The sequence below is a fragment of the Osmerus mordax genome, chromosome 4 (assembly GCF_038355195.1).
Source record: "Osmerus mordax isolate fOsmMor3 chromosome 4, fOsmMor3.pri, whole genome shotgun sequence".
Classification (NCBI taxonomy): Eukaryota; Metazoa; Chordata; class Actinopteri; order Osmeriformes; family Osmeridae; genus Osmerus; species Osmerus mordax.
This window is the reverse complement of record NC_090053.1, coordinates 16,439,135-16,465,683: the sequence shown is the minus strand read 5'-3', so window position 1 is coordinate 16,465,683 and position 26,549 is coordinate 16,439,135. Positions and strand designations below refer to the sequence as shown.

Here is a 26,549-nt window from a genome sequence, read left to right as displayed (position 1 = left end):
TCATCCCCATCCTAAAACCTAGTGCACAAGGAGAAATCAGCAGCCAGCTCTAGGAGTGAACCTCTTAGTGAAGGGTCTCGCTCTCGTGAAAGCTTCACAATGTCTTTGGAATGTGGTGTGAACAAGTCAGTGTCTCCAGTTTGCATGCATCTAATATGACCTGATTCCCACAGCATACTTCACAGCAGTTAATATTTCATGAGACTTTTTACCAAGTTGGCCATATTCTGTATTCAAATGTGAGAAAGCTGAACAAGCAACAATACTCAGTAGAGTTGATTTGGAGCTTCATCTTCTACGAAGTCAATCTTAAAAATAAATTAATGTCTGTTATTTTTGTAGGGCTGTTTTGGCAGCCCCTTTTTCTCACTGGTCACCCAGACACTCGTCTGGGACATCGTTGATTTGCATGAATGCTAAAATGACAATCACACCTTAATGACACACCTCTGGAAAGGTGGTCTCAACAGTTGATGAGGAAGGTGGACCGAGGAAGACTCTGAAATTGTCATTAAAAGTTGTGTTCTTGTAAATATTGTTCGAAACAGTTTTCTAGAAATAATTGTATTGCTGTAACATGTACATTTACAGGGTTTACAGAGTTTGTGCTTGCGGCAGACCAACATGTGTCTAACATATCCCCTTGTCTTGCAAGGGCACTACTTGGTCTACTGCAGCCTTGATTAATGATCCAATTTGAATTTGTATGCGTTAGACAACTTTTCAGTCATATGACCGGTGTCCCAATTTTAGTCAGGTTTGGGTGTATATAGGAAGAAGTTTTTACCACTCAGTTTGAGTTCTGTTTACGATACAGCTCCGGTGCATTAGGCGCCTAGTCTTCATTGTGAATACCTTTGTTAACCATTGCTCTGAAGGTATGTTTTGTATTTGATGATATTTAATTATCATTGTATTGATTATCTTACTATTTAGATAATAAACTATTATTGTGCATTTGAAGTTACTTGTTCTCCTTGAAACGTATCTATCACGCTACGGCGGTAAAAACTTTGATCTAGTCTGGTTGATGCGGCTAATACTGATTATAAACAGACTTTTGAAGTAGGTTTTAACTTAAGTCCTCTGAGTCACTTACGGTGGATTTCCACGCTCCGAAGGAACTTACCGGAGCCTCTGAGTGATTGGTTTACATACTAGGTCTACTATGGTTAAAATCCATATTATAGTAATGATAACCGTCTGATTAGTGAACACGCATACTTTAGGGTCGATGCTCTGATCAAGCAGACGATTTTTACCTTAGCCAGAGTTTCATGTCATTAACTGTTTAGCGCTCAAGGTTACAGGTAACGCACTTGTGTACATTTCTAAAATTGGAGTCAGATATTAACGAGTCAATTATCTCCCTGAACATCTAACCAGAATTGAATTGGGTTTCCCAAGCCGGGGACAAACACCAAGCGTCTCCGGCCTTACGAGATCTTCCCCAACCTACATTTTGATGAAAGTGACATTTCTTCTTCGACAAACACACACACAAACTCTCCTCATGCTCGCGTCGGATGAACCTGAGCATCAATGGCAAGTCTGCCGGACAACCCTGGGCGGTTTCTCTGGAGAAGGGCTCTGTCAGGCAGGCCGCCCACGCGCTGAGCCAACGCGTGCGTTCCCAACGACAGCTCTGTATGTTTCTCTCCCTCTGCTCTCGCTCTGCAAAGGTCCTCCGTCGCTACTTGGGGTTTGGCGTGGGATATCGGGGAATGACGACACGTCATCAACATCAGTAAATATGCCTGCAGAGAGACAACTGAGTCGATTCCCACTCAGACTGCATGGTAGCTGCATAAAGACATTGTTCAAACGCTTGAAATGGGCCAAGTCTCCTGAGCATGTGGGGACTTCCATCTGTTAGCTTCCTGTCTTTCTGCCCCTCCTCTCCACACACACACACACACTCACCCCCCAAAGTCCCTCAAGGGGAACATTCACCATCAAGCTCTAAGGCCACTGGGATAAAGTGTGTTTGTGTGAGTGTACGTGCACGTGGTGCGGGAGCGTGTGTAATTTACATTTCTGTGCACATCCGTGATAAGGCAGTGACCCCTAGCCAAACAGCGAGGGTGTAGCTGGGGGTGGACATTACATTAACTCTCCCTGGGATTCAAATCAATTGAGGGGGCTGGGCTGAGAGAGAGAGAGAGAGAGAGAGAGAGAGAGAGAGAGAGAGAGAGAGAGAGAGAGAGAGAGAGAGAGAGAGAGAGGGGAACAGAGATAGAACCAGAGAGAGACACACAGGTTAAACAGATGAATGGGTGATCTTTTATCAAAGGGTCTTCATCAGGGGGATGCTCATAAGTGAGATAACCAGAGGGTCTTTTTCTCTTGAGGGAACTCACTTCTGTTAGGGTAGCAGCAACTGACCTGGTGCCTTCTGTTAAAAGACGAATACGAGACTCACAAGTGAATACACACGCACACACACACACACACACACACACACACACACACGTGCTCGCACACACCCTCCAGTAAAACACTACATTCCCTCCTCTCCCGCTCGCTGCTCTCTCTCTCCCTCACTCACTCGCTCGCTCGCTCACTCAGTATCGCTCCATCTCTCCCTCTCTCCCTCCCTCACTCTCAAAAGCGGAGCTGGAACGGCTGGGATAGCGAGCAGGGGACTTGGGAGAGAGACAGACTTGCTTCTGCCTTTCTTCTTGGGCTTTTCTTTCCCTCGCCTCTCTCCTTAATGAGCTGTTGATGTCTATCTCTTTCCCGGGATGAGGAGGAGGATGTGTCGGCGTGAAGACGCAACAAAGGACGAGTAACACAGAAGCAACAAGGGGAGTCTTTGACAGAACGGGAGACTCTCCTTCCTCCTCTAGGCTAAACAAAAGGTTAGTGGGGAAAGCTGTTTTTAATCGAACAAACAAACAAACAAACAAAAGCTCTACGTTCCTCTTGTGTTTGTCATGGCTAATTGAGCTCTCAAAGTTTCCTTGTCTTTTAGATTTGATCCGAAGGAAGTAGTTTGATTTGATGTGGTATAGTCATTAACTTGGATGGAGTCTGCTATGGTTATTGAGGGTATCCCTTTTCAGATGCGCAGATATGTATAACAGTAATCGGGAAGTTTCAGTTAGGAATTCCACAGCTTGGGAACACTGTAATTTATTTCTGTATTTTTCTCTCACTCTTCCTTGCTCTCTGTATCTCCCTCGCTCTCTCTTCCTGTCCCCCTCTCTCTCTCTCTCTCTCTCTCTCTCTCTCTCTCTCTCTCTCTCTCTCTCTCTCTTACGCACGTTTTTACGATACTCAGGTGGAGTCGTTTCTTTGCTCTCTTCTTATCCACTGGTGGGCAGCTCTGTGAAAGACGAGGGCGTCTCAGCCTTCTCCTCATATGTGAGGCAATTAGGGTGGATTGGCAGGCGTGGACGGTGGCTGGGAGACGGGGGTGTGGGGGTGTACGTGGTACATGAGAGGAGAAGAAAAATGAGGAGGATCCCTTTGTACATGACGACAGCTGCCTTTCTCTCTCTGACAAGGATTAGAATGTGTGTGTGTGTGTGTGTGTCTGTGTATGTGTGTGTTTGAGAGAGAGAGGAAAATAAGTTCAGGGCTTCTGTTAGCAGTCATTGTTTAAGTTGGTTTGGTCAGGTGTTGAATGTGTGTGTGTGTGTGTGTGTGTGTGTCTGTCTGTCTGTCTGTCTGTCTGTCTGCCTGTCTGTGTGTGTGTGTGTATATGTGTATATATATATATATATATATATATATATATAATCTGAACTTCTACATGTAATACTCATACAAAAAAGTCCCACCGGAGTGTTTTAGAGATAATGAGTCCATTAGTGCTAATGCTCATCAACACACATGCGTTGATCCCTCACGTTTAATGGCTTAAAGTGGAAGATGATTGCGGGGGTTGTGAGCCACTGTGAACACACTGGATTCCTCACAATGCATTTAAGAATTAGTTTTAGGAGAGGCTAGGACTTCATCTCCTTACAGGTTCATGACGTAGCAAAAACAGATCTTTTATTAGAGCCCAGTGGGAGGTCTGCATGAACAAGAATTCACTTGTTGTCGTAAACGGAGAGTGAGAGGAGGGAGGAGGGGAGGGAGAGAGAGAGAGAATAGAGAGAGAGAGAGAGAGAGGACAGGCAAAACCTCAACAGCCTCACGCCCTACACTCTCTTTAAGGAAACGCATGACTTACATTTACATTTAGTCATTTAGCAGACGCTCTTATCCAGAGCGACTTACAGTAAGTACAGGGACATTCCCCCCGAAGCAAGTAGGGTGAAGTGCCTTGCCCAAGGACACAACGTCATTTTGCACGGCTGGGAATCGAACTGGCAACCTTCATATTACTAGCCCGACTCCCTCACCACTCAGCCATCTGACTCCCCTCCACTTGAACATCTTATGAATTATTTGCAATTCTATATCAGATCCTCTCAGCGAAGCCTATGCATAATTATAGGTAGTTTGGCCAGTGTTAAGACCCTAATCACAAGTGACTTCAGCTGATAACATAAGAAGAGGACTGCCAGCCCACAATCTTAAACAGTGTACATACACACAGACACAGACACACACACACACACACACACACAGGTCTATAGCAGGTCCTTATGGGGACTGACCAGAATACTCAGACGCTTGTTGACATTCCCCAGTGGGAGAAGTCACTGACCGTGATGGTGTTATAGCCAGCCTGACACACAGAGTGAAGGAGACGGGAGGAACGTCACGACTGGTGCCTTGGAAAGACACAAACATACACAGACATGAACAGACATACGCACACACACCCAAACGCACACACATACACACACATCCAAACGCACAGACACACAAACGCATACACTCACACAACAGACTCACCTTGCTGTAAACTGAGTAAGAAGCATTTCATATTCTGGGTGAAGAAAGATGAGCTAGTTTCGAAAGAGTGGAACACTGTCATTGGTGTCAAGATGTGTCTGAGACACAAAGTCAGACATGGGGAAGTGAATCTGATCTAAATGAAACCGGTGTCATCATCTCATCTCTCCAGGAAAATCTTGTATGCCTGTCCCTCAGAGAAGCGTTCATAGGCTGTGACAAGAACAAACTGAACTGCCTGGGCTCTAATTCAACATTTGAATTAAATTGAAGAAGATAATCAAACCTGAGAAATGTCATGAGCCTCCAATGAATGTGTACATTCAAGAGGAATTGACTGCTAACTGAATAAGAACATAATGTAGAAGTAACATAATGTACTTGAAAATCACAGCATGCGCTTTAATCAAAGCCTTTTGATGAGAACAGACCAGGAGATCATAAACACTCTGGATGATAGACTAGTTTCTGGTCTCTGTCTTAGTGTCTGTTTCCTTCCTATAGAGTTCCCCATCTCTTGTGATGTTCTGTGTGTGTATGAACCTTGCTAGATAATTATCTGTTCAGTACAACTGGATGAATAAGGCTGGAAGCATCAAAGGCAATGTCTCAAGCTCATCAAGTACCGTAGCTATAGCTACTGTAGCTACTAAGCCTGATTCTGTCACACAGGCATGCGCAGGTACACACAAACTCACACATACACACACATACACACAGCTAAGCATCAGTTGTGTCCTCTCTCTCTCTCGCTGCGTAGCCCTGTATCCAAATAATGTAACCATTAGACACCAGAAGCATTCAGCCAGTCAGTCGGGCAGCAAACCAGTCAATCAGCCAGACAGTCAGCCGGCCAGTCAAGTACTGTAGAGGTCACGTCTTTTACTCTGTAAAGGATATTGTCTATTTTGTAACTCCAATGATACACTGTATTCTATTAATGTTTGTCAGGATTCCAGATCTCTGCCACAAAATCAAACTAAATGAGAGGTATTTATCAGTGTTTACCGAGGAAATAACACCATATTAAACACTGTCATTATGTAGAGGTGGCAATATGGCATCTGGAGTCTGTTGTCATAATCCCCACCAAACTGTTTCCATTCGGTTTCACATTATGGTTGTTTGTAGGTAGTTGTTGTTCACTCAGAGGGATGGATTTAGATGGAAAGGGTTTATCACCAAATAAACATAAGGGCATCTTCTCTCCTGTGCATCTGACCTGCTCAAATGAGAGGCAGGAATGATAAAATCCAAACCGTGCTGTTGAAATTCAGAGACATTTTCACCCACCGGCTGTTCTGAATGCTGATGTGCTGTTTGCTACTCTGTGGTCAACAAACAAGCAGGGAAATATTGCACTGACTCGTAACCAGGTTGTCAAGGTGTTGAGAGCATTGGTGGGCTTTAGCTTGACTTTCCGAAAGTCTTTCTTTGTTGCCAAAAGCAATCCATGAATGTATTGTTTAAAAAACAACCCTAACCCACGTCACACACATGCAATATGGATCCACAGATCAATTAAATGATTACCGGCATCTGAATACAAAATGAATGTCTGGGCTGTGTCAATACACATTAGTTCTCCGAATCCACCAGAGAACTAAGGCCACACAAGCTTTGATCCTTTATCGGCCCTTGTTTATGTCGAAATTCAGATTTCGAATCATACAGGATGTAGGTCGGAAAATCCTACTCTGCTCGGAAACAGTCAAGAGGAGCAGGACCATGAAAGTCAAGGTGCCTGTATTTGGACTTGTTTTCAGAGCGGACGGGGAGGAAAGTCGATGTGTGACTCTGGAGTGTGATTACTGGGGCTGAGGCAGGTGTTGCAGAGCTGCTGACACCCAGTCTGCTGGAGAAGCTCTTGAATCCAGATAAAAGGGCAGTGAGTGTTGGAGCCAGGGCCCCATGTCCCTCACACTGAAACAGACAAAGGTTCAGAGGTACGATTGAAGACCTGTACTGTTACCTCCAGTTTACCATCAGTTGTAGCCTGGTCTGTAGCTGGTTGTCTGGATGAGTGGCTGACCTCCGCGTTCTGACTCCCGAAGGGAGGTTCAAGTGGGGATTAAGGATTAATGGAGCATGGGAGAGTATAAGGACATTGTTATTGAATAGTTTGAATTCACCATCACGCTCGGAATGACAACTTTCCTTCCTCATCTCCTTCCTCTCCGCTACAATTGTCCCTCACGTTATTAAACAATGTACATTTAATGCCCGCTCCACACACACACGCACGCACATGCAGATCCCTCCCAACCACGCAGAAGTCAACTGAAGAACACTGCCATTGCATTCTCACAAACAAATGAGAAACGGTGGAACAATGTGTTCTTTGTGACAACGGGGGTTCTTTGTGCTTGTGCTGCCGACCTGGTAGGTAAGGGAAGCCACACTGCCATGGTGACGGTGCAGGGACAGAAGAACAATAGGGAACTGAGGTTTATTTGAGTGTGTGTGTGTTTGGTCTCACATGTTATCTACAGTCCCAGCACAGCAGCTGTGTCTGATAGTCGCACGGCAAACACCTCAGAGAGGAACCCTCACACTGTGTGCGACAACGATGACGAGTGTGTGTGCGTTAAACACAAACTGTGACATTTCCCTCGTAGGCGACAATAACAGGTGTGTATTGCCGCTGTTGTCTGGCATGATGGGGAATAGGAATCACTATGCTTTCTGTTAGCATCAGTTGTAATACTAGAGAGACAAAGGACAGTGAGTCACATCACTCATTATACTCGGTATATCTATTTTCCTTGTGTAATTCCAACTCCTTCACGTTGATCAAAATCCTTTCAATCATCGTCCTTCAAAGGGTTCCGGATTCTTCCCTTACAAGGATTCTCGTTTTCTTAAGTGACTCACTTGTTAGCATCTCATGCATGCTGAAAGAGCGTGTACGAACCAATCAGGTGTCGGTGGTTTGCGGCGCTGTGCAGACGTATTCTCAGGCTCCTGCTTGCCGAGCGGAGCTCCGTCTGGTTCCCTTAGATCACGACAGCTTCAGTAATAAGGTGTGATTCCTCTGTGACGGACAGTCACCCAGCACATCTTCTAATGATCTCTGAAAATAACTCTCTGGGTTTCTAATGTCACATAAAAATCACCTGTCAAAACTCCATTAGAGCTTGAATTTGGAGAGTTAAATATATTAAAAACAATCCCTCAGAGTGACAGTGTTATACTCTGAAGAATGTTTGCGCAGTTGCTGACCTTTGCCCTTTGGCCTCAGTGATCTCCTCGTGTGACCTGTAGGTGTGTGAGCTGTCTATGTTTATCTCCTGGGATTTCTTTGTGACTGTGCTTCAGAAGTATCATCTGGCGCTGTCAAACACCAGAACATGAAAATACACCACAGATAAGAATGTGTGGTACGGCCATTTATCAGGCTTGTTGGCAATTGCGTATCATGGTGAGAATTGATGTGTAGTCTGTAAGTAAGATATCCCTGTCCACAACAGAGCCCACGGAATGCAATCTGAGGATGAAGATGCATGAGGCCATTCGGGAACCACTCAGCTCATCTAGATGTTTGAATCACAAATTTCGTCACACGCTTATGGCTGGTGTCTGGCCGAGCGTTGCATTTCTTCCTTGACATTCCCGGCGGGCAGTGAAGCGTTATTTTAGAGCTGGGTTCTCGAGGATCAACTGAGGATGAGGAAGCGGATACTAGCCAGAAGAAATGAGATCAGCCCAAAGCGTAGTGTCACAGCAAAATCAAACAAACAGGGCTCAACTTGTGTCTGGGAGATGAAGCCGAAGGGGCCCCATGTCCGTGACCTCCTGGGGTGCTGGGCGCCTTTTCCCCCCTGGTTCTCTTCCTTACAACCATAAAGGGTAGCATCAGAGTCACGCTGGCCTAAAATACAGTACGCATAAACACTAGAATGATTAATCAGCCTGCGGTATGTGACGGCAGCCACGAAAAGCTAAAGGTCCTATGGTGGCAGGAGTCTGACAAACAACGAAGAGCAGCTTTTGTAAGACCTCCCTGAACGATACAGAATGTCATGTCTCCAGCCCTGGACATGATGGATTATTCAGAACACTTTCCCAGTGTCACGCATCCATCATCCCCCTGATCAAAGCAGAAACATGGAAACCAGAGCAAACTAGGCTACGTATTCATTTAGCAGAGCCTTTGTGTCCAAAGCGATGTACGTAGGGGGATTAAAACCTGTGACCTCTGCAGTCAGATGCTCTACCGCAGAGCTATACCCAATGAAACGGGGGGCTGTTAAAGGAAGGAACCAAAATAGAGGATCAGTCTTCTGTGCTGTTGATGCTGCTCATCTTTAGTTCCCCTCATTCACTATGCCTGCTTACTGATGGGAGGGCTGTCTAATAATAGCAAGAGAATCCCTCGCCTTGACAGGTAGCAAGCTAGAGACTCCCGAGAACCACAGTCTGTTCTATCCTCTGGAAGCATGGGCTTGGTAGATACGAAGCAAAGCTCACATTATGTTCGTGAGGTCTAATAAATTCCAATCCCCCCTCCCCCGACTTTCACAACTGTGATTTTATAATGAATTTCGCTGATTCAACTCCAGTGGCAGTCTCATTAGAAATCCCTATCCTGCTTGAATATGTTTTTTATCACAGGGTGGAAATGCACCCAAAGGAATGTTCAGTTTAATTTCCGACTGATGCAAGAAGTATTCACACCAGCTAAGAGCTCACATTGACTGGGAGGTTGAACGTTATTCATATGACTGGTTCAAACAGTTGAATACTCTTTAATATAATTGTGTCTGTGTGATATTTCCGTCAATAAAATTTGGATTTAGCTGTAACTATTGCTTGTACAGTGTGACATTTGTATGATACACTACATTTTGGCATTTGGCTATCTATCAAATCTTCAGTTGTCATGAACTGTGGTTATATGAGGAAACCATTCGGTTCCCTCTGTGTTGTTAGGCTCAGTCAGATGTTATGTATAAGATCCCCACTAGCATCCTTTGACAAACACAATTACACCTTTCGAAACCAGTCTTACAGTTCCAGATGAGAGAGGGAGATGGAAGGAAGTACAGGAATGGGGGACGGTAATGAAAGATCTCAGCAGGTTGACAAACAGCAGGCTGACAGAATCTGACTTTGATTACAGTGTTGACATATTTTTGGATTGTGTCAACTTAATACAGAGTTATTGTGCAAATGCAGCCTTACCATATACAGTATGCAGGCAGAGTGGCAGAGAGGCAGGCAGGCAGGCAGGCAGAGAGGCAGGCAGGCAGGCAGGCAGAATGGCAGAGAGGCAGGCAGGTAGAGAGGCAGGCAGAGAGGCAGGCAGGCAGGCAGAGAGGCAGGCAGAGAGGCAGGCAGGCAGGCAGAGAGGCAGGCAGAGAGGCAGGCAGAGAGGCAGGCAGGCAGGCACACAATAGAGGAACCTATTAAACTAGCATGGGCCACTTTCACCACAACAAGCTCCCTGGCAACCCTGCTGTGTCGTTCTTTCAGCAGCTTCTTTCCTATTTGACAGCGACTCTTGTCTGTTCATTTCCTGTTCTCGAGCACCACAGACGCTGATTACTAGACTGAGCAAAATCCATCCTTTTCCTGATTATTTACTGGAAGAAGGTGTGTCCGTCTGTGTCGAGCAGTAGCTTATTAGCACACTGGTTTTTCACAGTCTGCCTTTTAAAATGTTGTTTAGGGTGGCAGTGGTGGGGGTTGATGTTTGGAGATATAGTTTGCATTGTCGCTGATGTAAAGTAGGGCAGTTCCAGCATTTGTACGTGTGGAGACTCCTTTGACACCCCTGTGAAGCAGTGTTAAGTGTAAGGAGTGTACTGTGCCAACAACAGGGCTCACAAGCTAGCAATTGATTTAACAACCGATTAAACCAACTGGACTATTAACAACAGCATTTCGTCAGGTGTCTGAGCGGTGAAGGAAGCAGGCTAGTAATCTGAAGGTTGCCAGTTCGATTCCCGGACCGGCCGTGCCAAATGATGTTGTGTCCTTGGGCAAGGCACTTCACCCTACTTGCCTCGGGGAGAATGTCCCTGTACTTACTGTAAGTCGCTCTGGATGAGAGCGTCTGCTAAATGACTAAATGTAAATGTAAATTTCAAGAGTGATCATATTGCAATGATAAGGCTTGCTTTGTGTCCAAGACACCAGGCGTAAATGTCTCATTGATTCACTCTTTGAATACACCTTTCATATACTGTGTTCTTTCCTTATCCTGTGAAACGGACTTGTTGTCTAGCCTTTCAGGCAGAGTGAGTTTTGGCCATTCTTGCAGAGTCTTGAGGATGGGAATTGAAGGTATTATACACGCAAAGCACACAGACACTCTTGAACAACTCAGTGCCCAGATCAAAATCTAAAAGTGAAATGTTTTCTTTTCAAGTCAAACGGTTTTTAAATCTTAGGATACATGCGCGCGCACACACACACACACACACACACACACACACACACACACACACACACACACACACACACACACTTACGTATAAATGTACACACATAGCAAGCAGTTCAGAAATCATGATGCACAGACCAGGCTCAGTAATCAACCTCCCTAATGTAGGCACATATCCTCACAGGGCTCTGCACAGTATCCAAGTGATGCTCTCATGTCATTCAAATGGTACAAATAGTACATGTAAAAGTACAGCAGAAGATCAAGGATCAGAAGTGCATGGTTCAAACTGTATATCGGTGGTCAGAGAACGGTCTGTAGCCAGGTTGCCACTAGCCACATCGCAAAGTAACCACATCTTAGCTATTCTGTTGAATAGTGAGCAGTATGATCTGGGTGCCTGCCACCAGTACACCCAAGACTGGGATGATGATGAAGAGGCTATGTCTGTTGAAGGAGGTCCGAGCTGCCACCTGTGTTCCTACAGACTCCTGAAGCAAGATGTCTATCACGCTGTACTGTTTGTTTGGGGCATGCCTATTATTTAGCTTTGAACAAACAAATGATATGCTATAAATAATCCATATAGATTTAATGTAAAAGTCAAATGATTCCGATTATGTCCTGTATTATGTCCCATGGCTTTGCAGGGATCTTATGGTAAATTGGTTTCAATAAATAGCCTGAGGATATCAGAAAATATTGCATCAGGTCAATGCATTAGCATTAAAGCTGCAGGATGAAAGAAGCTCAACAGTACACACAAATAAAATAAATATATATTTGGAAAGAAAAACATGTGTTTCTGACAGTACTTGAGCAAATATCTGGAGCAAATATCTGATCAAAACCATGACGATACAAGAAGGTTGTTTTGAATCTATTTGTTATCTGAAAATAACAAAACCACTTTGCTTATCACCCTACCAACTGATCTAAGCTCCCTGCTTTGTTGCAATTGTGAATTTCTCAGTGTCAGGGGTAATTGCAGTTTTATTTACTTTTATGCTGTTTGAGTCTGTTAAGTGGTAAGATAAACTGGGTTGTTAGGGATCATTTCTTTGTTTAGTAATAATTAGTGTTATCAGAATCATGCTCGTCGCAGTTTGTGCCTTGTTTTGTTGTCTGGCTGTGTGTTTTGTGTGTTTTTCGGCTGTGATGTAAACAGCATCTAGTCAGCATCAGACTCTTCATGTGTGCAACATGTTCATCCTGAGAGCTATGTGTTTGTTTGAATCCTTGTATGTTCTGTGTGGGTGGGGTGGGGTGTATGTGTGGTTGTCCTTGCCTGCTTGTACTGTACTGCATTCTGCTTTGCTTCTATTAAACTCATCACCCCAGTGAAACCTGAGCGTTCACAACTGATTTCACATCAGATTCTTTGGCTGAAAACACACACGTCATTAGGAGGAACATGTCAGCCTACAGCACGGCACAACACAGGAACGTATGTCCATCAACCTTGGGAAAGGGAATCCCTGGTCCCACAGCATATGTTGCTGCCTGACAAAACATTTTGTCCGTTCTAGCTCGAAAAAAAAAGAAGAAGAAAGAAGGCAAACGTTTCTAACAAGCCTCCGGTGGTGTCTGCATCCAGGCTCTCTGAGGAGCAGAGAGACGGATGCTACAGCAGAAACGACAACACGAAACCACCGCATCACTCCACCACCAGGACACATGTTTCTGTCTCCACCGTCCTCTATATGAGATATCGGTGCTGCAGCTATGGTGGGTTCTAACCCCTTTGTTGAGCAATGTTCTCATCAGGTAGACTTCTGGACTGATGACTTTGCATCAAGGGTGAGTAGAGATGGATTGGGAAGTGAAAGGGAGAGAGCAAGGAGGATGGATAGACGAGTCTTGGAGGCTGGATGGACAAACCTCAACCTCTTGTTTCTGACTGAAAGAAACCAGGAAAACCATGCTTGAATTCTGACTTATTCTGCATCAGACTGTAGGCTGCATCAATCTCCGTCTGTCACCAAAGCAAACTGCTGATGGGGCAATCATAGACCCACACAGCCATGAGGCAGATGGTTATGCTAACGTTGCCTTACTTTCCAAGTGATTGATGCCGTGTGACTCAACCTTCAGTTAATGTACATTTTACATTGACAAATGTAAGCTCACAACTGAACCAACAGAATTTGACAAATACCGATTTTAGCATTTCTCCTGCATTCTTCCTAGTGTCAACAACGGTCCAGAAGAGTAAAAAACAAAAGCTTTCCAAGCTGAATCGATTAACATCTTTGTCCATTTGTCTCGTTTAGTGCCAGTCTTGGGACAGCTGTGACAGAGTACTACCATGCTAATGGTAGCCTTGCGGTGATGTTGCAGCAAGCAAGAAGAAGTATATACTTTCACAGACTCCAGTGAAGCATCGTTTAGCAGCAGGCTCATCTTTGAACAGTTTTATTGCCACACAGGGTCCTTATCTGTCAAACTTTGCTGTGATTTATGAGTGAAAAACACATTAACTAACAAATGTCCACATTTGCCAGAACTCTCAAGGGCTGTGAAACACACTGAAGGGACATTTCAGTTTTTTTAAGTGACAGCAACAGTTTGGCCTGTGGTTAATGGTACAGGACCGTAAGTATTACACGTAAAAGAAAGCTATGCGACAAACCACTATACTGTCTTAGTACCCCAGGCTTTTGGCTATTTCTATGCATTTCCTATTTAACTACACGGTTGTTACTATAGATCTTCTAGTCAAATTAAAGTTTATGTAACCGTAAAGTGTTGCCAATAAGTCTTTTCCTAAACTACAATGTTTATACTATGTATATTGTAGATGTAGATACATCTATGTAGTCAATGTAACCTAAATGTTAAATGTCTTCTTAATGCATCAGTGTTGATCTGTCTCCTTGCTCTCCAGGGGCTCAAGTGTACGTCTGCAGCCATGTGAGAGGAGCTGTGAGAAAGCAGAGGATGTCCAGGTCCAGCTGAAGCAGCCAGCCCCGCTCTCCGTCCTGCTCCCTTATGAGGACGACAAGATGACGATCACCAGCCGGCAGTCCTTCAATGTCCTGACAGTCATTTTCCTCCTGCTGTCCACAGCAGGTCAGACCACTGTGTGTGTTTGTGTGTGTGTGTGTGTGTGTATATGTGTGTGGGTGTGTGTTTGTGTTTGCACAGATGTATGTGTGAATTTCAACATACATGTCCGACCATCACAGAAACACTGTTTAACTATTCGCAATATTTGATCGTCAGATCAACATTCCTGAAATGCTGTCATGGACTTGTAAACAAATGTAATTGAGGGAGATCCTTTCAGGGTTTGGGCTCACAGATTGTAAATATAATGCAATATTTATACACTGTTTACTGTATCCTAACATTCTTAAAGGTGTTAATGTAATTAATAACATGGCAATGTGTAGAATGGTACTTTGACCAAAGCCAGATGTTTCCACCTAATACCGCAACTCCCCATGTCCCACATGTACCTTTAAGTCTTGCATCATTAGAGCACTTTATGGTCCACTTCCTGTGCATAGATCCTTGGCTTCCTCATTGGTAGATCTTATAACTGCCAATCCTTCTTTTTTTCCTAAAGTTTACAGCATCATCAAGTGTCGTTACACCACAACCATGGATTTTACTGCCATGGGCTTATGACAAATAAAGATAAAGATATTTTAAATGTCTATTTGAGGATGATGCTTGACATTTATGAACGATAGATCTGATTTCTGGAGATTTACCTCTGCAGTCACCTCTGAAATGTCAAGCTGTAGAGATCATAATCCTTCCAACTCTGCACTCAGTCCCTATCTCGAGAACTCAATTGAACAGCATTGTTTTTTTTGTTGTATTTCTTGCACGTCATGCTCAAGTTATTTTCCCTTCCTGTATTAAATCCTATCAAAGAGAGCTGCTGGAAAGAACCCAGTAAGCCACAAATTGAGGCTCTCTACCCTGAGTGTTAGGCTCCTTCACATGGCCAATATGTCCCTGTCCAAGATTATAAAAGCTTTCTACCATCAGCAGAAATATGAAGGACCAATCACCCCAAATACCCTGGAGGAACATTATCCATTTTAGCACTCTCAATTATCTTTGGTACATTATTCATGGGAAGCACATGACAGAAAGACACGACCTTCCTTTTCTTCCCCTTTTACATTGTTCATTCAGGCTTCATGCAACAACAACAAAAGTATCTGTCTCCACCTATCTGTAGGATATATTTACATCCTGTGATTAGCAGGGATTAAATGTGAAAGGATGCCAAATTCTCTGAAGCTGATAGGGTTTGATGGTGTCAAACAAGTGGTTTTGTCTTGGTCCATTGTTGAGCGTTAACCCTCATCAGACATGTGTAATTGACATCCATTATAACTGGTCCATTTGGCTGACAGGCTAGTAATTGGTTATCATCTACATGAGTCTCGCCTGCCAAATGATGTTTCCATGACTTCAAAGACAGAAAAAGGTTCTTGGTTGCAAGACTTCATATTCATGACTCATTTCTTAAAATTCCAAACGTTCTACAGAGATTAGAAGCGTAGTGTTGAATTTTGTTATTTCTTTCCATAATTTGCCATTTAGAATATATTTCAGTTGGATAAATTGTGTGTCACAACTGTGACCATCCACGCATTTACTGTCATGGCATTTGCAACAAGAACAGCACAACTGCATGCCAAATATCACATAATCTAAATATTTCACCCTGCCTGATTCGATCTGGCCTTCCATCTCTCCAGCCCTCTCGGCACATTTCCGAGTGTGTGAGCCCTACTCCGACCACAAGGGGCGTTACCACTTTGGCTTCCACTGCCCCCGCCTCTCAGACAACAAGACCTACATGTTCTGCTGTCACCACAACAACACAGCCTTCAAGTACTGCTGCAACGAGACAGAGTTCCAGACAGTCATGCAGATCAACCTGACCACCACCTCAGATGGCTATGCGCACAAGTAAGTCCAAGTTATTTTCTCAATGGTCATATGAATGGACTAGCTTACCATGGCTACTTAAACAGAACACAGTTCCTATCAACTAAATTTCACTACTTGTATGCTGTAAAAAGGTCCAAAATCCTTTGGATGAATAGAATGTTTCAATAAAGTTAAAGATCCTGTAAAGTGGAATTTAAAATTAGTTTTAAGTTCATCACACCACAGAAGAATGTGTTGTTAACTACCCATCCAAATTCGAATGGAAAAAAAACACAGACAAGTATGTTAAATTAGGCTTTGAAATCGTGAGAAAATCAGCAGTCTTCTGTGCTTGATTCTGGGTGGGCGTGTCGCCTGAAGGAGCTGAAGCTCCGCCCCCTCGGTTTTATTGAATTTAGCAACAACAGCAACACTAGCTAAATCAATTGCAGATATCAGAATAGACCTACGTCTGACCAGTCTCTGAATGTTTTATGTATTAATTACTTTGTCTTTGCATCGTACCATCTGAGTAACAGAATGCAACCGTCTGTGATCTGACGTAGATCGGTCGCTGTGACGTAGATCGGTCGGTTTTTGGCTCCACCTATACAAAACCTGAGCTGAAAACAGAAGAGAAACTGTTCAACGGTCTAACTCCACATTTCAGTGCGACAACGTTTTCGCACTTTGCACATGCTTTCAGCAACTCATTTCACACGTATAAAAAATGTACTTCGAAGCAAATCATAGAATTTGCTTTACAGGATCTTTAAGAGAAATCTTGACACGGCACCACTCAAATTCTGACATTTTCTCAGAGGAAAATACAACCCTGGTTTGGCAGGCTTCAAATGCTAGTGACTGACTGTTAAACTGTTGGCCTAGACGGTATCTCTCTCAATGACACCCTCTGCCCTGTGTTCAAAGGGCACTCCGACATTGATCCAGAGAGCTACAGAGAGATTCAGAAACACTGCAGTGAAGAGCTGCTACTGCTGTCAATTGTTCCTCCGTGAGTGGGATGCCTGTGCATGGGAGATCAGTGGAGAGTAGTGCAGGAGTCAAGTACGCAGTACCGCGCTGTACTGAGTATCAGAACACTATAGCCTTCAGCACAGTGCTCTGCCAAAATCCCAGAACGCTTCTAAAAAAACAAACATTCGTATTATACTGTACTATACGATGCAATCTGTAAATGTTTATGTAATCAGTACATTACATAAACCCGACACTGTGACATAAAACACTTGTCACAATAAGTAAACACATGTGGCTCGAGTGACAACCCTGTCACCACAACAGGGCTTTAGTCGAGCGCAGCTGGGCTGTGGAGAGCGAGAGTCAGAATGAGTGTGTAGGAGCTTGGTAGGAGGGTTCCCTGACGCACACACACAGAGCTTCTCTCCACTAATGCTCTCTCACCAGGACTCTGCCAGGGACGGCCTCTCTGCCCTATGGCAGGTCATGATATTTCACATGACTTGATGGGAGGCCATTTCCTGTAGACGGAGGGTTTGAGAGTGTGATATTTACCACTGGCCTCAAATTAAGTTATCTTTCTGTCTGGCACATCATTTCTTGTAAATGTCAAGGCCAGAGAAGTCATTTTGTTAATCAGCCATTCTTTGCTATTCCAGTGCACTGCAGTATCTTTACAAGTAGAGGTATGTGGGCCGAACTGATCTGATTTCATGATCTGATTCTGACATTCAAATCAGGTGTTGGCAGATTCCACCCATATGCAAATCATCCAAGAAAATCCGTAAAGAAGACATTCAGTCAGAAGAACGCCCCAAATACTAACACATAATCAATCTCTGTATTTTGCCCCTCAATTTGCCTTGTTTAACAAACGTCAAACATTTGTTGTAGCTGTGTGGTGATCATCAATCTCTCTCTCAACACAAAGGCCTGTCCAAACAGTACCATCTGTTTACTCTGAGGCTCTCTTAAAACACACTCTGGTATGGATGGCCTGCTGACCTTAAACACACTCACACAAAGACAAATGTACACTTCTTTTTAGATTAGGCTTAGCAAACAGTGAGCTAGGCTACAAAGCAATAAGGGAGTACTTTTGTGGTTCGGGTGTAGAAGCATTGAGGCCCACTAACACTAGACGTGAGTCATGACAGTAAAGAGTGCATTAATAATGCAAGCTGCTTTGGTCAGTTTCACATCCTGTGGCGCTTTGTGTCTTTTGTCATAAAAGACTGGATTTGAATACATTTGTTCCAAATTTACCTCCACCAACCAAAATGTTGACACTCAAAATAAGGGTTGACACCCCATTTAAATCAAAGATTGTATTAAGCTGACATCCTGTCTCTCATCCACTCTAACTCAGATGAGGGTCAGAGTTGTGTCTTCTAGCTTTGCATACTAATAGGATGCCATCAACTCCCAGGGTATTCCCTACTAGCTCTCCACTTCATAAAACCCCTGGCGCATCCTAAGCTATTTACGACTGCTCACATCCCACAGGCCTCACCTGAGGGTGATTGGAAACAGTTTGAGCACATTTACCATCACAGTTATTGATAGATGCAAGCCAACTGTGAGGAATGTTGAGATGAATACCGGCTACAGAGATTTAGCATAGAGAAATGGAGATGACCAAAGATGGCTCAGTAAGCCTCCCTTTTTACATTGCACTATCAATTTACTAAACTGCATGAGGAAGAATATATACAAGTTGAACGATAGTGAACCTGATTCCCTGTCTTTCCCATACAGTAACTACACTGCTCTGGTAGGCGTCTGGATCTATGGGTTCTTCGTCATGGTGCTGCTAGCCCTGGACTTCCTGTACTACTCGGCTATGAACTATGAGGTGTGCCGGGTCTACCTGGAGAAGTGGGGCCTGGGCGGGCGCTGGCTGAAGAAAGCCAGGAACCAGTGGCATCGGCCGGTACCAGAGGAGGAGGACAGCCTGGCCCAGGCCCAGCCCACGGTACAGAGTCACCATCATCCCAGACACAGCCTGCGGGGAGAGAGCAACAGCCCCACGCTCCTGTCCTACAACACGTCCACCGCCTGGTGAGTCTCGTTCTCTCTCATTACAAATGCCAACAACGGCCATCTTTTTAAATTTTGGTTTGACGTGCAACTTTGGGTGTAGGTCATTTTAGCTTATGAAGTAGCTCCTGGAAAGCAGGTGCAAGCTCCTGGGAACCCATTACAGTTAAGCCCTCAATTCATTTTTCTTCCTATGCTTCTGTGTCTTTTTTTGGTCTCTGCCTACATATTACTGGGTTCTGTATGTTTTTACTCAAAGAGCAAAAATGTCAACTTCCAAACCAGCATTACAATACAGTATTCCCTCCTCCATACCTTTCTGCAGGCTGACTGAGAATGAATCGTTGAGTACCCCCCACACATACCTGTATACTCTCTTCCTCTACCTCTCTATTTCTCTCACTCTCTCAATATCTCTCTCTCTCTCAAACACACACAGACATGCTAACATCCTACACACTGATATTCTCATTCCCCCCACACACACTACTTAGCAATACACACTCTTTACATTTACATTTATTCATTTAGCAGACGCTTTTATCCAAAGCAACTTCCAAGAGAGAGCTTTACAAAAAGTGCTTTAAAACTACAGTAGTGAATATTAAGAAAGCATAGTTATTTGAATATTTGGCTCCTCAAATAGTCGAGTCATCAATATTCAATATTGTATATTTTCTGTGATTCCCTGGTCATCTCGTAATGAAGCCGTCATCAAATCAAGTGCCAACTGAAATGCTAGCTAGGGACACAATGCTAATGTGACCTATAACTCACACTAAATGCAATAGTATCATCTAACATTCACATTTAAACCTCCTCAGAGAATTTTTAAGTGAAAACACCATCGGTCCTTTATGACCTTTTCACATTTTTGGATTGCATGTGGGAGCCTTAGACAAACTCTTTAAAGCAAGCGAAGAGAGAGGAAAATAAAATAATCAGTTCCCGGGGGACACCTACAGCCTTGCCACCTTGATGTATCAGTACACACAGACAAAACACAGTTGGTCCAGAACAGAAACAGCACAAAGATAACCTCAATCATTTGGTTCTCAGTTCCAGGCGTTCTGTGGTGTGTCTGTGGCAAGACTCTAGAACTCAGGAGCTGTTTCCTCATGCAGTCGCAGACTGCCCCGGTGCACCACACTGTCTCCTTCTGTCCATACTAACTTAATGAGGGCAGAGATTTGACAAATGGGTTTGTGAGCTTGACTGGACCGTCAGAGCCTGTGCCCTGACACAGATTGAGGAGCTAGGGTTTCAAAAGTGGAATCCTTTGGCTGTCCACACACTGGCAGATGCCTAACTACAAACGGAAATACCCACCGAGCCACCTAGTTAGACATGGCATCCGCTCACTAAGAGAGGCCTCATCAATCTCACACTGTACTGGTTGACCTGTTCTAGCAGGATGCCAGCATTCCAGATAGTAGGCACACAAAATAATAGTGGAATTGGGGCAAAATACACATTTTAAACGACTACATAGGCATTGGAGGATGGAACCATGACAACAACCTGCAGGGTTTATGTAATACCTGTTGATATCATGTGTGATGGATGGTAACTGCTTTGAATTTTGACTCGTAATATTGGGAAGGGTGGCACTAGGGTCTTCGAGGATAAGTTGTTCTCAAAATATGTCGCATATTTTGTTGTTATTGCATTGCTTAGAGTGTCTCACAAAGTGCACGACAAGTAAGCCTCCTGTGATGTATTGTAATACATCACAAAGATTCTATCCTTCCAGTGGAAACCCAAGCACCAGTCGTTCATTCTCTGTTTCCTACATGGAAACAAGACAAACCATACGTCATGAATGGCCTTTGGTTTATTTGTGAGGGACGAAGCCCTATCCCCAGAGACACTGCTGAGAAACGTTGAAGTCACTAAGCGCAACATCTGTGGTTTTGATGTAAACAAACAAGATGGGGTCAAGTCTTAAAACTCGGACATTGCCATAAAACCATACTTGATAAACATCTCCAAGCATCCCCTTTCGATTTTCTTGAAATGAAGGTCTATATGGCAAGCTAGGGAATGAGAGTATCATATTTCTGGTTTAGAAGGCTGGTATGGGCATTTTTAGATAGGCAGCTGTGTTCTGTGCCTGGAGTGGGCGGTCCTAGGAAGCTCTTGTTAGTTTCTCTCTGTGGATCCCTTTTATTAAACTTGGCTCTCCAGGTATGGAGCTTAGTTTGAACAAACAAAGAAAATGTAGTCATGTACAGTAGGCCTGATGGGAAAAAGCCATGGCATAAATTAACAAGTCACTTTTTACCCCATACATACATTTAATGGATCAAAAATACACCCACACACAACCCAATAAGACCCTTAAAATATCCTTTCAGACAAAAGCTCAAACAGAGGGCCCATCAAGTTAATGACAGCATACCCTACTGAGCCAAGAACTGGCAAGACACTTAACTAATCAGATTTGTGATGCTGTAATGTAAATGTGCTATTTGCTTTCCTTTCACAAAGTATCTACACCAAAATGGCACGGCCATGAAACATGTACTCATCTTCTCCTGGGACCTCCAGCAACCATAAAAACAGTGGTAAACACAGCTGTTCCTGGAAACTCCCAACATATTGCTGTCAGCCAGAACATTCAATTATTAAATGGACAGCCTGACTGTTATAAATGCAGAAATCGGTGGATGACTTTTAGCTGTGTCAATGCCTGGGCCATGAGCTTCAGGGGCTGATGCCCTGCTTTATTCCCTGGCAGCGGCACAAGTCTTCTGGACACCAGAGAGATGACCTGGATTCAGTTCTGGGGCTTTGGCCGAGGAAGCCCTCTCTAGTGACGCTCTCTGCATTCCTTGTGTGTTCGTGCTTCCTGCCTCAGAGGATCAGAACACAACACCATAGCTAGAGATCAGAATTGGGTCTTCTAATTTAGGGCCGGCCCGACCCAATAAACAAACAAAACATTTGTTTAGGGCCCCGCGATTGGTTCAGAGTCAATCCCCCCCTCTCCCCCAAAAAACATTATTCTAATTATCGTTTCTGATTGGCTTTTACTCTAAACTTGAGACAACTATCATCTCAGTATGCCTGCGGCTCGTCCATTAATTGTATATAGCAGTACAAGTTATCCCTTATTTCTCAGCGTGAGAAATGGTCGAAATGCGTGAGAAATACAAGGTGTTGCGTGAGAGCGTGATAAATGGCTGAAATGCGTGAGTATCACAGCAAATGCATGAGACTTGAGAGCCCTGCTGTCCAGCCCTAGTCTAGCTTTGCCAAATTGTTTGAGTAAAACCAGGCCCAGAGTATAGTTTAGGTCTGGTCTTCAGGACTTCAGGACTGAGCTTGACGCCAGGATGTTTGTTGATTTAGGTTTGTATACAGTGACAGTGTGTAAACAGAGTGGGCAGCGCACGTGGCCACCGAAAGCCACCCCAGACATGTGACTAACGTCTCCGTGGTGCTGATTAGCAGGTCCATTGGCTGAGGGTCCTGGCAGGCTTTATCCCATGCTGCCTCCCACCTACCTAGCCCTCGCCACCGGTCGTCACAACGATCCAAGCAACTGGCATCTGCCACCATGTTCACAGGACCTGACTAAGAACTGCCACCAGATCGTCACTTTCAGTTGGAGCTCAATGACTCAACAGCCATCTCAGTCAGTCTGTCACATGGGCTTGTCTGGCAACCAGTCCAGTCTCTGTCAAGGCTATGTCTGTTCCCTTCCTTTTTTTTGTCTTCATTGACCAGAAGGCAGTGGCTCCCCACCTGACTGTCTACCTGCCAGAGAAATAACCAGAGCACACCATAACTGACCATAATATACATGGCGAATAAACCAAATTCTGAATCTGATTTTTGTGGCACTGTATGTGATCAAAGAGTATTTTGTTATAATAATAGGTCTTGGAAATTTTGTTATAATAATAGGTCTTGGAAATAGGTTTTTTGTTATGCCTCTCCTGTCTATCAGTGGAGCAGCATGTCCAGACATTGTCCAATTACAGTGCAACACTCACCATGGTATCTTGTACATTTGTATTTTTTGTAATATTTGTATTTTTGTATTTTTATATTGTAATTTACGGCAACTTATATTTATCCCACTTAGTACTGCTAGTTTATGTACCCTTAGTATAGTTAGTCCACATATTTAAATTTTAGGTATATGTTTATTGTATGCACCTTCCTGCCAAAGCAAATTCCTTGTCTGTGCAAACTTTCATGGCGAATAAATCCCTTTCTGATTCTGATTCTGATTCTGATGTGGTGTTAATCCATTAATATCATGGAAACTGCAAAAGACAGCCTGGTTGAGTTTGGCTGTTCAAAGAAAAAAAGCCCTGGCTGGAATTGCTTTCCTCAAGTTGACCATGGACCAGCCGGCACGAACAAAAGCATGAATTACCCTCATTAAATTAGTCGGAAGATCGCTCAAGTTGATATTTAACATTGTTTGTGAAACTCTTGCATTTGGCGTGCTACTGTCTGTGCTGTGACGATTCTAATACCTTGTGTCTTTGTCTGGGCAGAGTATTGCTGTGAGAAGACTGGCGAAAGGCAGCTGCTCAGTTGAGTTGACAGAGGAGAGCTCGAGCTTGGGCAGACTCTGGACTATTGACACAGCACCACAGTAATGCTGGCTGAGCTGGACCTAGCGAACAGCAGCCCTGGACACTGACTTCAACACACCCATCCTCTCAGTACCAGACCAGGCCTACCGTTGGACCTACAGAGCCAGGTCTATGAGGTCCTTTCAGCCTCTGTGGATCTGTAGAGGTCGAGCCCTACCACAACAAATGACAGAAACATTCATCGAGGCACCAGAAGACCTACATTATGGAGGGACAGTTTGGAGCACCCAACACAAAACCTGAACTTGAGGAGGCTAAAGAGGGCTCGCTAGTTAAAAAAAGAAAAGAAAAAACACCTTTCTAGATATCAAGTCTTGATTACACTGCTGTGTTGGTTTGTATTCTGTATCCATTAGAAGCAGTTGTGGGGTTTTATCTATTGGTGATCTATTGATGTGATTGTCAGGGAATTCTGTGAGTTTGTGGTCAACATTCTGAATAAGTCACAGTGAAGAGTTGATGCCAAGCATCTCTTATGTTTTGTGTACTGAAAACTTTGTCGAAGCCACAGACACAGTGTTGTCTCTCTCTCTGTGTGAGCTTCTCAATACTTGATCTTATTCTAGACTATTGATGACTGAGCACTAATCCCTGCTCGACAAAGATGCTGTAATGAACACAGTAATTTAGCATACTGTTCTAGATGAAGAATGAATGCCATGAAACACTTATGAAATAGTAGGTCAACCGAAGGGCTCATGTTGACTATAGAGGGTTTTTTTCAATTCAAACTAAAGCAAGAATCAGGGATGCTTCAATGACAGCCAAATGACTCCCTATCCCATGCCAGCTAAAGAAGTTATGTAAAAGTGTTTTTTTTGGGATCACAGGTATTTCAACATAACATATATAGTTCAAATTGATTTTATGACTATGGCCAATTAATCTTCAATCCCAGTCCAGACCGGGGTAAGGCTTTAGCTCAGTCAGCAATAAAATGACAATGTTAATTTGGTTCATGATTAGAAAATGTATGATTAGCCATAATAGAAAATGTACAGCCCATAAACACACCTTTCTCTGTCAGCAATAATGTACAGCATTCAGGGCCCTGCGGAGACCTCCACTAAAATGAGCACATACTGTACAGTAGACTGAGTAACCAGTGAGGTGCAAATGAAATGTTCTCAGTAAGGGCACATTCAATAGGAAGGTGAAGTCTATGGAACAGACATGTATCAGGATAATTAACTTCTATTGAATATTGATGCCCTCCTGCTGCCAGCGAGCTTTGCTATGAGAGAGGAACGAAATAATCCCATTAACCGTACATACAAAATGTCACACAATTGTGAGTTAATCCTGCTTAGTTCCTATCTAATTGCTAATGTATTTCCTGGTTGATCAATAAAGCGAAGGTCTTCTTCCGAGGAGCACAGGAAGCATCTGCTCATGCCAGACTGCGTGTGGGATGGAACATAAAAGGCTGAGACTGAGCCAGGCGGCCCTGTCTATCTCCCACTACAGTGGATAGACAGAGGGTGGGTGCTTCAACCCCATTCTGCGTCTGTAACCTGCAGTCTGGCACTGCACACAACTACACAAAGAGAGTTCCTGAGCAGACTGCAGAGTCCCTGGAGGTGTACAAAGGGGCCATAAATGGTTACTGGGTCTAACATACAACCCTGGAGCAGAGAGCTGAGAGTAGCTTCACTTACCAAAACAAAATGACAAGACAGAAGAGAATATCAATGGGGTGGCCATTATATCATGTTTCAACAGGAGTCCGCAGACTGGAGTAAGTCAGTGTGACTACGACATTTGCTCTTACAACAATGGGGATTCTGGCCTGCTAATCTTTAGTTAGCAATAACGTTCAAATTGGCAGGTCAGAGCAAGTTAACTTCAATGCGCATTTTAATTGCAAGTGTTCTGCCATCACAACCAGAGTAGATATAAAGTGGGCCCAACTCAGATATAATTGGCCTGGAGAGCAGCCTTGGAACTCTCTCTCTCCCCCTTTCTCCCTCCCCCTCTCCCCCTCCATCTCTCTCTCTCTCTCTCTCTCTCTCTCTCTCTCTCTCTCTCTCTCTCTCTCTCTCTCTCCTTCCTCTCTCTCTTTCTCCCATCTCCTTATCTCTCTCCCTCTCTCTCCCCTTCCTCTCTCTCTCTCTTCTTTCTTTCGACCGTGTCCCTCTCTCCCTCTCTCTCTCCTTCCTCTCTCTCTCTCTCTCTCTCTCTCTCTATCTCTCTCTCTCTCTCTCTCCTCTCTTTCTCCCGTCTCCCTCCCCCAAAGTGAGGGGCAGCAGCAAGCCAGGAGGAACACGAATTTTAAACAGCTGCAGCTCTACAAAGGGATTTAATTGGGCCTCAAAGCAAGGTAAACTGCACAGATCGGATATGTTAGGAAACACACATCGTCTCAGCAGCCTTACTGCTGCAGCCCTTCTGACACTGAAACAGGCTACATGGCTAGCAGGGAGTTCCCCCCTTCAACAACAACATGGAGGCTAGCCTAGCAGTGAGTCCCACCAAAAAAGCCCCTTCTCTCATCTCCTCAAAGTGTCAGTCAGTGCCAAGCAACCCATCTCATTCTGTCCCCTTAACACGAGAGGAATCCCTGAGATCATTTTTCTCAAAGTGTGGTGTGATTGTTGTCTCTTTTAGTGAATCTTAACTTTTGACATTGTAAATGTATTTGTAATCCTTACCTTGTGGTAAGGATCAGTCCCCATGTCTGTTTTGGTCTTCAGGTTGTCTTGGTAATAGTTGCCTTACAGTGAAATATCCACCTGACACAAATAAAGCTTGGTGATTGGTACATGGGTGTG

At 44.0% G+C, this 26,549-nt stretch overlaps 1 protein-coding gene across 2 annotated transcripts; it reads left to right on the top strand.

The window, feature by feature from the left end:
• Nucleotides 1-2,720: 2,720 nt before the first annotated feature.
• On the top strand, nucleotides 2,721-25,130 carry shisal1b (shisa like 1b). Of its 2 annotated transcripts, XM_067235234.1 has the most exons (5): nucleotides 2,721-2,861; nucleotides 14,130-14,314; nucleotides 15,967-16,180; nucleotides 18,881-19,183; nucleotides 23,677-25,130. In XM_067235234.1, coding segments are annotated over exons 2-5 (585 nt in total). In that variant the 5' UTR covers nucleotides 2,721-2,861; nucleotides 14,130-14,247; the 3' UTR covers nucleotides 23,678-25,130. The 2 variants fall into 2 exon arrangements, with proteins under 2 accessions (XP_067091335.1, XP_067091334.1); XM_067235233.1 differs by lacking the exon at nucleotides 23,677-25,130 and having other exon boundaries at nucleotides 18,881-19,187.
• Nucleotides 25,131-26,549: the final 1,419 nt, after the last annotated feature.